Source organism: Physeter macrocephalus, chromosome 5 (genome assembly GCF_002837175.3).
Source record: "Physeter macrocephalus isolate SW-GA chromosome 5, ASM283717v5, whole genome shotgun sequence".
In the NCBI taxonomy this organism is placed as follows: domain Eukaryota; kingdom Metazoa; phylum Chordata; class Mammalia; order Artiodactyla; family Physeteridae; genus Physeter; species Physeter macrocephalus.
In genome coordinates, this window is record NC_041218.1 from 60,164,175 (window position 1) to 60,182,912 (window position 18,738).

The window sequence follows — 18,738 nt, forward strand, 5'->3', positions numbered from 1 at the left end:
CAGCCTCGAAGAGCTTCCTGTGCCTTCCATGTTCACTAATATTAATCCATTCATTCATGTATTTATTCAACAAATAGTTAATGAGCACCTGCTCTGCGCCCGGCATTGTGCTAAAGGCTGAATATACAATGATAATATTCCATCCTTTCCTGCAGGGAGTTTGCAGACTAGAGTCTGTTTGTCTGTCTCTCTGTCTCTGTTTCTCTCTCTCTCTTTGATTTACTGCTTGCTTGTTTGGTGACAGACCCTGTCTCTGACACCGCACAACCACCACCATCAATAACCAGGAAGCCCCTGTACTTTCTGCCTTCCACTCTCAGGCTCTGTTGCACCTTGAAAGATAGCAAAGAAACCTATCAGTCAAGACTTTACATTCTGTGAAATCCTTGAGTTCTTTGCCGTGTGAGACGAATCGACTGTTCAGAGCAGGACTCAACAGAGGTTAAGTGTGGTTAGCCTGATTTACATGTGTGTATGTGTTTATATGTGTGTGGTTCTTACAACTCACTGGCTCCTTAATAAAGGAACTAGAATGGGATTTGTACTCACAAGTACAAACTTCATACGTAACATGCCACTCCAGGAAATTCTGGTACTTCTTCAAAGCTCAGCTTAAATCTCACCTCCTTTAGTGGACCCTTTGCACACCCTCCCCATTCCCAGGCAAAGTGAATTATTCTCTCTGATCCCACAGAAATTTTCACACTGTTACTTCTGCTTCTGTCACTTTATGTGTGATAATAAGTGATCAGGTTGTCAAGTGTGAGCCAGAGTTTTCTCACTCGGCTGATTGATCTTTGTATTCATGGCCCCTAGTAAACTATATGCATATAATTGATATTAATAAGGTTCTTGGACGAATTAATAAGTATGTCTCTCTAGATAATCAGTATAAGTCTTCTAGAACAGAGGTCGTCAAACCAAATTTGGCCTCCCCCCGGTTTTTTTTTTTTAAGACTTATTATTTATTTAATTTAGTTTTTGGCTGCATTGGGTCTTAGTTGCAGCACACGGGATCTTCATTGAGGCACGTGGGATTTTTTTGTTGCAGTGCGCGGGCTCTTCGTTGTGGTGCATGGGCTTCTCTCTAGTTGTGGCGTGTGGGTTTTCTCTTCTCTAGTTGTGGCGCACAGGCTCCAGGGCACCTGGGCTGTGTAGTTTGCAGCATGCAGGCTCTAGTTGAGGCGCGTGAGCTCAGTAGTTGTGGTGCACGGGCTTAGTTGCCCCGCAGCATGTGGGGTCTTAGTTCCCTGACCAAGAATCAAACCCATGTCCCCTGCATTGTAAGGATTGTAAGGTGGCTTCTTTACCACTGGACCACCAGAGAAGTCCCGCCACCCCTTTTTTTTTTTCTGATGAGATAAATGCTTTTATTTAATTAATTAATTTATTTATTTATTTTTGACTGCGTTGGGTCTTCGTTGCTTCACGTGGGCTTTCTCTGTTGCGGCGAGCGGGGGCTACTCTTTGTTGCAGTGCGCAGGCTTCTCATTGTGGTGGCTTCTCTTGTTGCAGAGCATGGGCTCTAGGCACACGGGCTTCAGTAGTTGTGGCACGTGGGATCAGTAGTTATGGCACACGGGTCTAGCTGCTCCACGACATGTGGGATCTTTCCGGACCAGGGCTTGAACCTGTGTCCCCTGCATTGGCAGGCGGATTCTTAAGCACTGTGCCACCAGGGAATCCCCTGACAGCCGTTTTTAGAAGTAAAGTTTTATTGGAGCACAACCACACTCATACAGTTACATACTGTTTTCATACTACAGTAGCAGAGTTGAGTAGCTGTGACAGAATCAGTAGCCCACAACCTAAAATGTTTACTCTCTGGCCTTTTACAGAAAGTTTGCTGACTCCTGGTCTAGACATACATTTTCTTCCACTCAACATTGCTGGATAAACTCTGAAAATGTCTTAGTCAATGGTTGCCGTTTATCAAGATTTTTTTAAAGTGATATACCATTACTTTTGATCTAGCAAGGTACCACGAAGGTAATAATTAAGTTACAGCTGTAGTTGTTTGCATTCCTGGGGCAAATTCTCCGTTCTTCAATTGAACACCTAATTGAAGTTGGGTGTTTTCTAAATTGCACCAGTACCACATTCACAAGTCATCATTTTGTTGTGATATTTGTGGGACCTCAGTGGAAACTAGGATAGAAAGAATCCCATTACAACTGGCTAAATGATAAACACCAAACCCATTTCAGTTAAAATTAGAGAAAGTAAAAGATTATTCCTAGAGGTTTGTTAAGCAAGTTATATGGCAATAAAGGGCATGAAAATATTTTCCCCCTGTCTATTCTTTGAGGAGCCTAATACTAAAGTTTTAGTCTCTTGACTTACATAGCAGTGGGCCTTTGATCAGACAAGGCTGAGTAAATGAAGTACTATCAGTTTTCTACTTGTGATTTGTTCATTATTCTAAGTGTATATGGCTGTTAGCGCATTGTCTAACACAGAACATGTCTTCAGAAATATTTGTTGAATTAATGTCCTTGCAAGTAGAAATCTTTACAGGATTCATTTATTATTATGTTGCATTAGGCCTTTATACATATAGAAATAGTAAATTTTATCATTGCTCAGAGGACGGCGAGGTTAACCCTAGCTGAGATTGGTAAACGAGACATGACAAAGAAAATACAATTAGAGTAACTACTGAAGGACTGAAAAACCAAAACAGATAGGTAAGGAAGGCATATAAGGCAGGGAGATGGCATTGACAGAGACAGGCACACGTAAGATGAAATGACAGGAGTGGGGCTGTCCCAGCCTGCTGGAAGCAGTCTGTTTATTCAGGTTAGAGTGATTGCTCGTAAAATTGAACAGGTAGGTTAGGTCTATAACTAGAATTTAAATACCTTAGATACCTTATCATATTACTAGAAAACCACAAGATGCTTGAGCAGAGGAATAAAAAGGAAAAGACACTAGGTATGAGGAAGAAGAGTTAAGAGACCCTGAAAGGTGGAGGAGCAATAGACAATGACAGGAAAGAATGATATGAGAACTGTTGAAATGTATGTAAGTTGACGAGATCAGGGGGAAGAGAGTGAGGAGGTCAAAACTGATCACAGGGTTTCTAGCCTCAGAAAACACGGTCTTGTCATTGATAGAAAGTAGGAAATCAGAAGCATTATGAGGGAAAGGTGAATAACTCATTTTTAGTAGAGGAGGTCTTGAGCTCAAGAGAGAAGCCAGGGCTGGGAGGTAGATTTCAGAGTCCCCAGAATAAACGAAGAGGTAGTCAAGGGTCTTGTTGCAGTGAGACTAAGAAGAATGCAGTCCCAGAAAACGCCTTAGTATTTAGCTCAGGAGATCAATCATTACCTTTGAAAATGAAGACTAGGTTGCCAAAGATTAAAGCTGGGTCACCCAACGTGAGGACTTGGACTTCTAATTGCTCGTCAAGGTCGTATTGGAGAGGTTTCAAAAAACCTAATGGAAATTCCACATACAGCTAAATAACAAAAATGTCACAATTCTTTTTCTTTTCCTGAAATCATACCAATCCAATGTTGGTTTTTATGCGGACTAGAAGTTCTGAGGTACATTAAGGATGGATTTGATTGATTTAAAGTGGGAAAGTGCATTATTACTTAATCTTGCCTCTTCGGCCTTTTGAAAGAATTCATTTAAGTGTTCCTTGGAACACACTTTGGCAAGTGTATGAGATAATGATGTGAGGTTGCCTAGCGGCAGGCTCTCTGATGGGTAGAATCAGGCTTTTAGTCCCAAGATGTCCACATGACTGCCACACTAATAGGTTACAGAGTGTTGCCATGTACATTGTTTCATCTGGTCTTCGCACCACTCGTTAAAATATCTTCCAGCCACCTTTATTTCCGAAAATAATAAGGCAGTCTCCTTTTAACTTTGCACATTCCTAGCTGTTGAGAGTTGCTCTAGAATTTATTTGGAAGAATCTGGTACTTTCTTTCAGCTTCTGTTAAGAAAATTGAAATCCTGCTTTCTTTTTTAATGTCCATTAGCAAAATCACCTTAGAACGAGTTTGTGCCGTGTGTGTATATTTTTTTATGTGCATGTGTCACATCTGTGGCTATTTAATTCAGTTACCCAAAGAGTAATGATGCAAAGAGCCATAATAAATATTTGAGGTTAGAAGTGGATTTTGACATGGACATATTTCTTACTCTTCTATTTGATTATGCACATTTCAAGGAATTGATTATTATAATCTGTGTATCATTAACTAAAACTATGAAAAGCTCATCGCTAAAAATCCTTAGAGTATTTTTCAACATCCTGTGCTTCTTCAGAGCTTCGAAAATAGACTCCTAAATGAGAACTGTGTGCACATCATGGTTTGTAAGTTATGTGTGTTTAGAAATTTCTCCTGAACTAGGACAAAAAGCATAAGCAAAATTAACCTGCAAGGTTAATTGAACACTCTCTTAGGAGAACTACACTCCATGCCAGAAGGTTGCTGGATTTTCTTTTTAATTTTAAAAAGAGACAGACACCAACAGACAATTGGGAAAGAGCAGTTTCATACACAGATATGCATCAAAGACACCGCTTGTTAATGATCTCAGATGATCGGATATTCTGAAATGTAATGCCAAACAGCATTCTTTGCTAAATAGCTCCAAGTAGAGCCTTAGGAGTTTCTACCTTGTCCAAGGTAGAATAAGTGCCACCAGTGGAATCTAGTTCCTACAACTGACATTGAATTCCATTGGCAAAGCGTCTCCTCTGATTGGTTTTTGGCATCATTTCAAGTGTCCCCATCCCCCAGCAGCTGCTGTGCTTTAGAGTGCCAGCGTAACTCGGAGAGAGGCAAAGATCATTCAGCTGCAAGCACTGGGGAGGTTTTGGCATCTTCCACATCATGGGAAGCCAGCCAAGTTGTGCTTAAAGGCAACTTCTAAAAAAAGACCTTTCAAAAATATAAATGTTTTATAGCTGAGCTCCTGCTTGAGAAGTCTCCCCCATGTTCTGTCTCCTCTATCCCAAGACTGGCCACAAGCCATTAGCAAGGGGCAGATGAGAAGGGAAAGCTTTGACTCTCACTTTCTCCCTAATCTCCCAGACTCTCAGGGGTGACGTTTTTTACTGGTCTTGGGACATATGGGGGAAGTGAGCTGGGGTCCTGTCAGAAGGTGCTAAAACCCAAAGGCAAGAAAGGCATTTGAAGCAAAGAGTTGGAGCCAGAGAAGGAACAGAAGGAAAGTCATTTGGTCCCTGCTTTGAATGTAGAGGATGATTTGATAGTGTTTATTCTTGCTTATTTTTTTTTCATTCCAGTTTATTTGAAGCTAAAATTCTTTGTGATAAGTATTGGGCTTCTGTCTAACAGGACCTCTCCTGGTTTGACTGAATGTTCCTCAACATAGCTATGTTTCCTGTATGTTAATAAAGGCACCCAGTATTTTCTTTTACTGTTAGGAATTGATGCAAACCCCATAGATTTAGAGATGCAATGACTTTTGACAGTAGCTTTTTAAAAATGATAATAATTGCTTTTTTCACATATGTGTATATCCTAGATGGTGCCAAAGGTCCCAGATCCCTGAGGGCATCAAGTTTGTTGGTGGTGCGAGGAGGAAAAATTAAGCGGAAGTTTGTGGATCTGGGGTAAGCACTTCATGAAGTTAAAAAGCAAGCCCTCTGTAAGAGAAGGATTAAAGGAGAAAATGTCAAATTCCCCTTTCTGACTGTGTGCTGTCATTATAGGGCGCCTTTGCGAAGGAATTCCAACAAGGGAAAGAAATGGAAAGAAAAAGAGAAAGAAGCCAGTAGGTTTTCTCCAGGTAGCAGGTACGGGTGGGTGATTAAGAACAGATGTATCTCTGCATCTAAACTTTCTGGCCCCCTTCCATTGTTAACCAGAATTAGTGGTCAGTATCTCTGTGCTGAAGTGATACAGCTAGAGGTGAGATGAAAACAAATTGCAGTTTGTATTTGTCTTACTCCGATTGAAGCCTACATCTGGCCTCCGGTAGATCCATTGGCTTAACTGCAGAATTATGGTCACATGAACAGTTTTAATAAATGGTTATCTAAATACAGCATAAATGTATCTATGTGATGTGTCAGTTAGACACATTTCAGCATTTTTTGCCTGGCTACCCACATTCTTGTGTCTTCTGGTTATAAGTCTGAAAGGGTAATTTTGCATTTAAGTATCTTGTTGGCTTTCAAGACTGTTCTGTCCACATGCGGGTAAGAAAGACCAGTGTCTCACTGAACTCAGCTATTAAGTTGATTTTTGCTGGCGCCATCAACTATGCTTACTGTTCAATAAAGGCTTTCCTATAGAGAAGTGAGCTTTGTATAGCACATTGTCAAGCTTTCCCAACTTTATTCTGAGATTACATAATTGTAAACTTAGGTTTATATAGGGAGACAGTAAAGCACAGAGCTCTCTCTGAAATCCAACTGCCTGGGTTTGAATCAGCGCTCTCCCAGTTACTACCTTTAAAACCTTCAACAAGTTATTTAGCCTCTGTGCCTTTGTTTTCTCATATATGAAATGAGGATAATAAGAGTAGCTACCTGTTAGTGTAAGGATTAAATGAGTTTTCATGTAAAGCATTTAAAATGGTACCTGGCACATAGGAGGCATTCAAAAATAATAATAATGATAGCAATCTGCTATAATTCTTATTATTATTTGCAAGTTACAAAGAAGTTTTATATTTATCATTTCATTTGATCCTTACAATAAGATTGGGAGGGCAGATAATAATACCATACTTTATTGATGAAGAACTTCACCTTCATAGAATTTAATTGATTAGCCGATGATTATGCAACAAGCAATTAATGTCAGTTAGCTGGGGCTTGGCCTCCTGTCCAGATGTCTTTCCAACACTGCATGTCACCTCCTAGTTACTTAAGCATCTAAAGATGTTTACGTTTATTTATGAATTTTGGGAATCATCCCAATAGTATAGACTAAGGAAGAAACAGACAAAATGCTAAGAATAAAAGAATGTAAAATTATTTGGGGACCACCTGTCCATTTATAGGTTGTCCCCAGCTGTTTCCTTTTTTCTCTTTTCTGGCATACACCTTGGTGAGACATTGTACCTTCTCCCTGGGATTACAGGAGAATGGGGAAGAGGGTGAGGGATGAGAAGAGAGAATTCCAAAATTAATTATTTTTGTTAGTCTGGGTTTCCTTTATGCTGTACAGTGGAGAAAGGCAAGAAAGCTCTGTTTATATCGAGGACAGGAATCTCAGGAAAAATAAGGCCATAATGCAACTCAAGAGCACTTTTAACTTTGTGTGGTTTTAGAGTGAGAAATATAAAACAGTCTACTTTGTGCCTTAGAATTAAGAATAGAAAACTATCAAATATGCTCAGGGGAAGAAACAACAACAGATAGAGAAACCGTTTAAGGGAGAGAGAGAGATGCCCAAATGCACAATGGGAGAGAAACTTGAACACTTCTGAAGTGACACTGTGCTCCCTTCAGTCCCTGGGCTCCTGAGGCAGCCACTACCTCTCACCTTTGGGGCCCCACCCTCAATGGGACATAAGCGCAGGCATCCAACAGAGTGGAGGGGAGAAGGTTTGACTGAATTTCGTCGTAGGAGCCAGAGAGTTCTCACGCCCTTGTATAAATTGCAGGTGAAAGTCAAGCAGGTCTTGACTCTGTTGGCAAACACTCACCTTACTCCAGGCAAAACCACCACAGTCCAGGGTGGGCGGTCATCATCGTGCTGCTTAACCGCAGCCGATACCAGCTTTTGAACCAGCAGCCAGCTAGGCTGCCTAGTCAGCTACATCTTAAAACATTACCTCTGCAGTCTCTCTGCATCAGTAGTCGCAAACAATTCATGTGTACAACATTACAAAGTAATTTTCAGTTAGAATCATAGTTTCATAATTATTTGTAATTACAGCAGAAGGTTGACAGGACTGAAAGGAATTCATGTAATTGAAACAGTAGGGCAGGGAAGAAGAAGGACTTTTTTCAGTTTCAAAAAATTAAATTTTGAGCTATCACAGTAATTGGTTAACAGTAATCAAATCTAATGACAGCCTCCATTCTCCTATGTAGATGAATAATGGGCCAGAACCTTATTCAGAACATATTCCAGGAAGTACAGTTACTGCCCAGTAGGAGCATAATGCAGTTGAATTGGTTTCACAGGGCCCCTGAAGGTAGGGGGGTGGCAAGCACCATCAGCTGCAGGGTCCCACTGCAGTTGTGGAGAAGAACTGGGGGTAAACTCACCACTCCTGTGAGGTTTTCTCAGAAAAAGGAGGGAATGATTCACAAATTGAGTTAGTAATCTTATCTTTTAGGCTTTTCATCCAGTTCTTATAAGATTGTAAAAATCTGATGAGGTCATTCAATCAGTGATAACCTAAGGCTACCGGACTTGAAAGAGGCCAGACATTCGCTAAATGTGGTCTTGGTTTTAGTTTTTCCCTTCCCAAAGAGTAAAGAATGTACTGTATTCCTTGTGGAGACAAAGTGATTCAAATACATGACCAGCATGAAACAAACAGATGAGGTTAAAATAAGAAGTAAACCCTACAGAGATATATGGTTTGGTTCTGTCCTTTTCAAATATGTGCTCAGTGAACTTTCTGATTTAACCAGATAACAAAAGCAGGAAACACTTAATTGTCAGAGCTTCTTCATCCCTTAAAGTACATACCAAAGAGTAAGATAAAATACTCTCCTTAGAGTAAGGAGCCACTGGTGTCAGTGGAGTGTCTATTTTTGGAGCTCTGTAGGAGAAGCTCCCAGTTTAGTCACTGAATGGAAAGCCCTGTGAGCAGATATGTGTATCTCAAAGCAAGGCTAGAGGGTGGCACGTGGGAAAATTATGGGGAAGGGAGATGGCGCTCCTCTGTGGAAGCAAATCTGCTTTCACCTTAGACGTGTGAACAGTGGAGAAAACACTGAGCTGGAATCCAGTATTCGTCCTGACTTTGCCATAGGTAAGTCTGAATTCCTTGGACTTCGGTTTCCTACCGAAAAATAAGTGTGGTCAACTAAAACTACATAGTCTGTAACTCCCTATCCATCTCTGCCTGCACTATCCAGCATGGTAATCTCTAGTCAGATGTGGCCGTTGAGCACTTGAAATGTAGCTTGTCTATATCGAGATGTGTTGTAGGAGAAAAAGCATGCTCGATTTCAAAGACTTCGCATGGAAATAAATAGAATGTGACATATCTTGGTATCTTAATAATTTTATAATACTGATTACATGTTGAAATAATATTTTGAATATTTTGGGTGAGATAAAATATATTATAAAAATTAATTTTACCTCTTTTTTTCCATGTGGCCACTAGAAAATTTTAGTTTACTTATGTGGTTCATATTATATTTCTTTTGGACAGTACTGATCTATATGATTCTATGAAAAACATACTCTTTTGATTTCTGACTATTTTGTTGGTCTGTAAATTAGCATGTATTCATTTGTTTGTTCATTCTTTTTTTATCTATATGTACTCCTCTTTGTTCCAAATATTATTTGTTTATATACAAAAAATACATATGGTACAACAGTATAATTTATTTTAAAAGTAAATCAGATAGGGAAAAACAAGATAAAGCAAAAAGTAGGGTTGGTACTTAAAACAGAACATCTTCAGCAGTACTTTCATAGTAAATATAACAGTGACCTCCAGTAAAAGCCAAGAGCATAATGTCAAGGCGATTAAGAGCCTGAGTTCAAATCGCAGCTCTGCCACTTGTCCTCTTGAGCAAGTTACTTAACCTCTCTGTACCTCAGTTTTCTCATCAATAAGATGGAAACATATATTTACCTCTTCAGGTCATTAAGGGGATTGAGATCACATTTAAGCACATTTTAAGTCCTTAGTAAATATAAATGGCTCTCATCACTATTAATGCTTAAAGTAATTCTTATTGCAGGGATATAAAACAAAATATTTTCTGGACATATTTTGCTGGCAGTCTCATTCATGCAGGGGTGACTTTGGTAATATCTTGACGAATAAATGGACTGTGGATTATAGTTCAGGCAATCCTTCATAGATGCCGTTTCTCTCAAAGAAACTTTAGATAAATCATGGTACTACAGTGAGTTTGAGATTATACTGCATGACAAGTACCTGGAGGGCAGTTCTGCCCGGTTGCTGAGCAAGGGCCAAGCGTCTGCTCCTGAGCTGGAGTTGCAACACACCCTTTCAGAATAGCTGAGGAGTGGGATAAACACATGTACACAGAGAGAGAAACCCCTTTCTCTGCCTAAACCCAGTCCACAGAGACACCCCAGACAGGAGCCAGCTTTTTCCTTAAAAAAAAAAAAAAAAAAAAAAAAAATTTTAAAAAACAAGAAACAAAAATGTAGCTATAAATGCCGGTGGAGAATGGCCATTAGAAAATGGCAGAATAATTTGAGCCTGAAAAGTTTTAGAGTACACATTACCAAGCCACTAGTGGCCATGAACAGTGATGGCAAAAACTCACCACTGGAGAACTTAACCTTGGCCATGTAGCTCACGTGGGCTCTCCCCTTCACTTGATATTTTTAATGCCCAAAGGTAGTAGCTTTGTTCTTAAAAAGAGGATTATTTGGGTTATAAATTAAGAGTAATTTGTAAAGGTCTCCAATTTTAAAACCTAGCTTTTTTTGAGTTTAGCTCAACTTAACAAATCCCGTCATTTTGTTTTACACATCGAGTAAAATTTTATATGAAATAAAAAAGGTTTCACTTTCGTGAAAACCTTCGAACAATATTAGCTTAGCCTCAGGAGAGCAGACCTGTTCCCCCATAATTGTCTGTCCTGTTTTTAGCTGCATTTATAAATTTAATCTATTTAGTTTTCCTTTTAAGTAATTTCCAGTGCCTAAAACCTGACAAACTTACATTCCTAACAAATCAACACTTTTCATACTTTAAAAAACTCTTGAAAATCTACTAAATTAAAATAACTACAGTGACTCTAAACATCCCAATACTCTTTATCATTGTGGTAGTTTTACACCTTAATTAGTTAAATCTGAAATCAGTTAAATATATTAAGGTAGACTCAGTAGACAAGTTTCTTTCTCAGTTTCTAATAATACAAATTTTCTTAAAAACTAACCAGTATATTTATTATTCCTAAACTAATATTTTTGTTTTGATAATATGGATTTTATTTACATGATCATCTTGCTGTTTCATTTTATATCTTCCCAGTATGGGGGAGACTCATTAAGGGAACAGTTTCTCCATCTCAAGTGAGTGTACAGGAGGAAAAAAATATATTTTTCCCTCTACACTCCTAGGTTCTTCAACTGAAGCCCTGTAAATTAGACTGACAGAAGACAGATTAACAAGGGAAAAGCATACAAATGTATTTAACGTAAGCTTTATGAGACACAGGAGCCTTCATTAGGAAATAAAGACCCAAAGAAAGAGTTAAGCCTGGAGAATTTTTATCCTAGGTTTGATGAAGTATGGAAAGTTGTGGGGAAGTGTGATAGGACAGAAAGGTATGAGCCTAAGGGTAGTAAACTGGGGAAACTTAACCAGTCCTGTTCATTCATTTGCTCAGGTTCCTCTTGGCATCTGTCCATCTGTGGAATTAAGGATGCTCCTTTCCTCTGGGTACAGGGAGGGCACCTCTCTTACATGAGGGTCTTATGACCTGGTTCAGGGGAGATGGGGAAGGTCAGAGAGCCCTTCCTGCACCTGCCATTTCTCAAATTCCTTAAAATATTCATAGCTTAAAATGTTCACTATGCCAAGGTGTGCCCTATTTGGGGGTAGCATGTCCTGAACCCCATCATAAGTTAAGGTTAAGCACTCTACGCTGACCATCTCAAATGGGCTGTTGGTTATTGATCAGATATTTAGACCATAACTCAGGATCTAGAAGCAGGATATTTCAACGTTGTTGGCCTGGCTGCAGATGGACACCTGCTTGTTATAGCTGTTACCTGTTCAGGTCTCTCAGTCCCCTTCAGAAGGGTCTGGCTTTACAACCTCCGTGTCCTTGGTGGATGTTAGAACCTTGCAGAATTACTTCGTCTGATTTGAGTAAATGGAGGTCTGCAATCCTTCCTCTGGTTGCACCTAACTTTCTTCAATTAACCTCCTTTACTACCTGCTTGAATTCTATATTCTGTTTATACTTTTTCTGTTCTGGAAGTTCCTGAACTCCTAATTATATTTTGATGACATCCAATTAGACTCTGAATACTTAATTGTATTCAAAATTAAAACAAACCAAAAAAAAAAATCACCATGGAATGTTTACCTGAGCAACAATTTTGGGGTGCTAGCACCAGGGTAAACTGGTTTCAAGATATATAAATGAGTTAATTGTTTTATAGAGTTGTTAACTATAAACCATTTAAATGCCAGGAGGCAGTTACTCTCCCCACCTCACACCCCCAGCAAATGGCATTTTCGGATTATAGAGACTTAATTTGAAGACATGCTTTCTCCCAGTTCCTAACAGTAAAACAATCAGGGATATAGCAGTGATTTGTGAATCTATTTTTTCCAAAACTGATAGTGAGTCATTAGTGTATAAGCTAAAAAGAAAATGAAGCAAGTATAGAACACATACCTGTTTTGATCCTCTAGAAATTATTTTCAGATCTATTAAGTATTCATTTCTACCAATCTTGATTTTTCAAGGGAATTATTAAGGATCTGTATGGAGTTTATGCCCCTTGGCCCATAACCTGCCCTCAGAGTCGAAAAAGTTAAGGGAGGGAGGGAAGGAGGGAAGGAAAAATTTTATGTTATTCTTAACAGATTTCTCCACAAAGTGAAACAGACTATAAGAGTGGTCAATAGTAGAATAACTGTTACCAAACCCTTTCTGCTCCTTTTGTAGGCCTGAGAGTTGTATATCCAAAAAGAAATTGGCATTTATTTTAGAAAGCTGGTGAGCTGATAGGTCTATAATTTTAAAGTAGTGAAGAGTTTGCTTTTTTAAATGAACATCCTATACTCTAGGTCCAAGCAAATGGAAGCGTACCACTGTTCAGATTTTTGAAGGATACTAGGAACCACACAGAGGTTCCATCAGCTCAGGGAGTTTTAGAGTCAAGGATACACAAAGAAATGAGGGGGACAGGATACAGCCCCAGCAGGGGCACAGCCAGGCCTGGAAAATAGTCTTCAAAATACCCCAGGATCTGGTGGTTTGCAGCTGTGAGGACAGTGGTTGTCTCCTTAGAAGTGGGCTTTCTTTGCTTTCTATGTGACTATTCCTTTGTTCCTCTGTTATCGTGGTGTGGAAAGCTAGAGCAGAAAGCCTCTGGATATTATCCAAGGCTGAGCTTCTATGATCTCATTCATCACCTTGGCCTTCGGACCCGTCTTTAGTGCTGGATGTACAAGTCCACATGGAATTTTTACTCTTGAGTATTTCCCTGGAAGTGAGAATTTTATGAAAGGGTTTAATGAGACATGGTCTGCAGATTTTCTTTGAAACATTACCTGGCCAGGATCTGAACTACCAAAAGATCTTTTCAAATAGGGCATTAGAATGACAACAATTTGGCAACAATATTCTTATTTCCTACCTATTAAAAGTGGTAGTGGACAGTGAACTCTATGCTGGAAATGAAGTGATACATTACGCTCTCTTTCCTAGTTCCAAGGAGGATTAAGAAAAGGATATATAAGATCAAGATCCATTCCATATGGGAACAGAGTCAAGGATGGACACTCGAATTAAATAAATAAATCAAGCTTAAAGTTTGGCCTTGTGGCTGACAGGGTCTTGGTGCTCCAGCTGGCTGTCAGGCCTGAGCCTCTGAGGTGGGAGAGCCAAGTTCAGGACATGGGTCCACCTCAGACCTCCCGGCCCATGTAATATCAATCAGCGAGAGCTCTCCCAGAGAGCTCTGTCTCAACACTAAGACCCAGCTCCACTCAATGACCAGCAAGCTCCAGTGCTGGACACCCCATGCCAAACAACTAGCAAGACAGGAATACAACCCCACCCAATAGCAGAGAGGCTGCCTAAAATCATACTAAGTTCATAGATACCCCAAAACACACCACTGGATGTGGTCCTGCCCATCAGAAAGACAAGCTCCAGCCTCATCCACCAGAACACAGACACCAGTCCCCTCCACCAGGAAGCCTACACAACCCACTGAACCAACCTTACCCACTGGGGGAAGATACCAAAAACAGTGGGAACTACAGACCTGCAGCCGGCGAAAAGGAGACCCCAGACACAGTAAGTTAAGCAAAACGAGAAGACAGAGAAATACGCAGCAGATGAAGGAGCAAGGTAAAAACCCAGCAGACCAAACAAATGAAGAGGAAATAAGCAGTCTACCTGAAAAACAATTCAGAGTAATGATAGTAAAGATGATCCAAAATCTTGGAAAGAGAATAGAAAAAATACAAGAAATGTTTAACAAGGAGCTAGAAGAACTAAAGAGCAAACAAACAATGATAAACTATAAAAGAAATTTTAAATTCTTTAGAAGGAATCAATAGCAGAATGACTGATGCAGAAGAACAGTTAAGTGACCTGGAAGATAAAATAGTGGAAATAACTACTGCAGAGCAGAATAAAGAAAAAAGAATGGAAAGAATTGAGGACAGTCTCAGAGACCTCTGGGACAATATTAAACGAACCAACATTCGAATTATAGGGGTCCCAGAAGAAGAAGAGAAAAAGAAAGGGACTGAGAAAATATTTGAAGAGATTATAGTTGAAAACTTCCCTAATATGGGAAAGGAAATAGTCAATCATGTCCAGGAAGCACAGAGAGTCCCATACAAGATAAATCTGAGGAGAAACATGCCAAAACACATATTAATCAAACTATCAAAAATTAAATACAAAGAAAAGATACTAAAAGCAGCAAGGGAAAAGCAACAAATAACATACAAGCTTTTAACCCACAAGGTTAAAAGCTGATCTTTCAGCAGAAACTCTGCAAGCCAGAAGGGAGTGGCAGAACATATTTAAAGTGATGAAAGGGAAAACCTACAACCAAGATTACTCTACCCAGCAAGGATCTCTTTAAGATTTGACAGAGAAGTTAAAACCTTTACATACACACAAAAGCTAAGAGAATTCAGCACCACCAAACCAGCTTGACAACAAATGCTAAAGGAACTTCTCTAGGCAGGAAACACAAGAGAAGGAAAACACCTACAGTAACAAACCCAGAACACTTAAGAAAATGGTAATAGGAACATACATAGCTATAATTACCTTAAATGTAAATAGATTAAATGCTCCAACCAGAAGACACAGACTGGCTGAATGGATACAAGAACAAGACGCGTATATATGCTGTCTACAAGAGACCCACCTCAGACGTAGGGGCACATACAGAATGAAAGTGAGGAGATGGAAAAAGATATTCCATGCAAATGGAAATCAAAAGAAAGCTGGAGTAACAATTCTCATATCAGACAAAGTAGACTTTAAAATAAAGACTAAGGCTTCCATGGTGGCACAGTGGTTGAGAATCTGCCTGCTAATGCGGGGGACATGGGTTCAAGCCCTGGTCTGGGAGGATCCCACATGCCGCAGAGCAACTAGGCCCGTGAGTCACAACTACTGAGCCTGCGCGTCTGGAGCCTGTGCTCCGCAACAAGAGAGGCCGTGATAGTGAGAGGCCCGTGCACCGCGATGAAGAGTGGCCCCCACTTGCCACAACTAGAGAAAGCATTCGCACAGAAACGAAGACCCAACACAGCAAAAATAAATAAAATAATTAATAAACTCCTACCGCCAACATCTTAAAAAAAATTTTTTTTTAAATAAAGACTATTACAAGAGACAAAGAAGGACACTACATAATGATCAAGAGATCGATCCAAGAAGAAGATATAACGATTGTAAATATTTATGCACCCAACATAGAAGCACCTCAATACATAAGGCAAATGCTAACAGCCATAAAAGGGGAAATCGACAGTAACACAGTAAGAGTAGGGGAATTTAACACCCCACTTTCACCAATGGACAGATCAACCAAACACTACCATGCTCTAAGACTGGATATCAATTACAGGAAAAAAACTGTAAAAAATACAAACACATGGAGGCTAATCAATATGCTACTAAATAACTGAATCTCTGAATTTCTTCAGAGGTCACTGAAGAAATCAAAGAGGATATCAAAAACCTAGAGACAAATGACAATGAAAACACAACGGCCCAAAACCTATGGGATGCAGCAAAAGCAGTTCTAAGAGGGAAGTTTATAGCAATACAATCCTACCTCAAGAAACAAGAAAAATCTCAAATAAACAACCTAACCTTATACCTAAAGCAAGATAGCAAAGATCAATAAAACTAAAAGCTGGTTCTTTGAGAAGATAAACAAAATTGATAAACCATTAGCCAGACTCATCAAGAAAAAAAGGCAGAAGACTCAAATCGGTAGAACTAGAAATGAAAAAGGAGAAGTAACCACGTACACTGCAGAAATGCAAAGAATCATGAGAGATTACTACAAGCAACTATATGCCAAAAAATGGACAACCTGGAAGAAATGGACAAATTCGTAGAAAAGCACGACCTTCCAAGACTGAACCAGGAAGAAATAGAAAATATAAACAGACCAATCACAAGCACTGAAATTGAAACTGTGATTAAAAATCTTCCAACAAACAAAAGCCCAGGACCAGATGGCTTCACAGGCGAATTCTATCAAACATTTAGAGAAGAGCTAACACCTATCCTTCTCAAACTCTTCCAAAATATAGCAGAGGGAGGAACACTCCCAAACTCATTCTATGAGGCCACCATCACCCTGATACCAAAACCAGACAATGATGTTACAAAAAAAGAAAACTACTACAGGACAGCATCACTGATGAACATTGGTGCAAAAATCCTCAACAAAATACTAGCAAACTGAATCCAGCAGCACATTCAAAGGATCATACACCATGAGCAAGTGGGGTTTATCCCAGAAATGCAAGGATTCTACCCAAAGCAATCTACAGACTTAATGCAATCCCTATTAAACTACCAATGGCATTTTTCACAGAACTAGAACAAAAAATTTCACAATATGTATGGAAACACAAAAGACCCTGAATAGCCAAAGCAATCTTGAGAAAGAAAAATGGAGCTGGAAGAATCAGACTCCCTGACTTCAGGCTATACTACAAAGGTACAGTAATCAAGACAGGATGGTACTGGCATTTCATATATGCAAATCGATCAATGTGATACACCATATTAACAAAGTGAAGGAGAAAAACCATATGATAATCTCAATAAATGCAGAAAAATCTTTCAACAAAATTCAACACCCATTTATGATTAAAAACCCTCCAGAAAGGAGGCATAGAGGGAACTTACCTCAACATAATAAAGGCCATATATGACAAACCCACAGCCTGCATTGTTCTCAGTGGTGAAAAACTGAAACCATTTCCACTAAGATCAGGAACAAGACAAGGTTGCCCACTCTCACCACTATTATTCAACATAGTTTTGGAAGTTATAGCCAGAGCAGTCAGAGATGAAAAAGAAATAAAAGGAATCCAAATCAGAAAAGAAGAAGTAAAACTGTCACCGTTTGCGGATGACATGATACTATACATAGAGAATCCTAAAGGTGCTATCAGAAAACTACTGGAGCTAATCAATGAATTTGGTAAAGTAGCAGGATACAAAATTAATTCACAGAAATCTCTTGCATTCCTATACACTAATGATGAAAAATTTGAAAGAGAAATTAAGGAAACACTCCCATTCACCACTGCAACAAAAAGAATAAAATACCTAGGAATAAACCTACCTAAGGAGACAAAAGACCTGTACAAAGAAAACTATAAGACCCTGAGGAAAGAAATTAAAGATGATACAAACAGATGGAGAAATATACCATGTTCTTGGATTGGAAGAATCAACATCATGAAAATCACTATACTACCCAAAGCAATCTACAGACTTAATGCAATCCCTATTAAACTACCAATGGCATTTTTCACAGAACTAGAACAAAAAATTTCACAATATGTATGGAAACACAAAAGACCCTGAATAGCCAAAGCAATCTTGAGAAAGAAAAATGGAGCTGGAAGAATCAGACTCCCTGACTTCAGGCTATACTACAAAGGTACAGTAATCAAGACAGTATGGTACTGGCATGAAAACAGAAATATAGATCAATGTTACAGGATAGAAAGCCCAGAGATAAATCCACGCACATATGGTCACCTGATCTTTGATAAACGAGGCAAGAATATACAATGGAGAAAAGAGAGCCTCTTCCATAAGTGGTGCTGGGAAAACTGGACAGCTACAGGTAAAAGAATGAAATTAGAGCACTCCCTAACACCATACACAAAAATAAACTCCAGATGGATTAAAGACCTAAATGTAAGGCCAGACACTACCATAAACAAGACAAAAAGACAACCCTCAGAATGGGAGAAAATATTTGCAAATGAAGCAACTGACAAAGGATTAACCTCCAAAATATACAAGCAGCTCATGCAGCTCAATATCAAAAATACAAACAACCCAATCCCAAAATGGGTAGAAGACCTAAATAGACATTTTTCCAAAGAAGATACACAGATTGCCAATAAACACATGAAAGGATGCTCAACATCACTAATCATTAGAAAAATGCAAATCAAAACTACAGTGAGGTATCACCTCACACTGGTCAGAATGGCCATCATCAAAATTCTACAAACAATAAATGCTGGAAAGGGTGTGGAGAAAAGGGAACCCTCTTGCACTGTTGGTGGGAATGTAAATTGATACAGCCACTATGGAGAACAGTGTGGAGGTTCCTTAAAAAACTAAAAATAGAACTATCA

The 18,738-nt window shown here is 39.2% G+C and overlaps 1 protein-coding gene across 8 annotated transcripts in view; it reads left to right on the top strand.

Moving 5' to 3' along the window:
- PPP1R9A (protein phosphatase 1 regulatory subunit 9A) overlaps window positions 1-18,738 on the top strand; it is a 324,716-nt gene that overhangs the window by 293,725 nt on the left and 12,253 nt on the right. For 5 of the 8 annotated variants that reach the window (XM_028490016.1, XM_028490017.1, XM_028490018.1 and 2 more), the window contains 2 exons: window positions 5,512-5,599; window positions 5,699-5,782. The exons of the other annotated variants lie outside the window; for them this stretch is intronic. In XM_028490016.1, coding sequence (XP_028345817.1) covers window positions 5,512-5,599; window positions 5,699-5,782 — 172 coding nt within the window. The remainder of the gene's footprint in view (window positions 1-5,511; window positions 5,600-5,698; window positions 5,783-18,738) is intronic. 8 annotated transcript variants of the gene reach the window in all.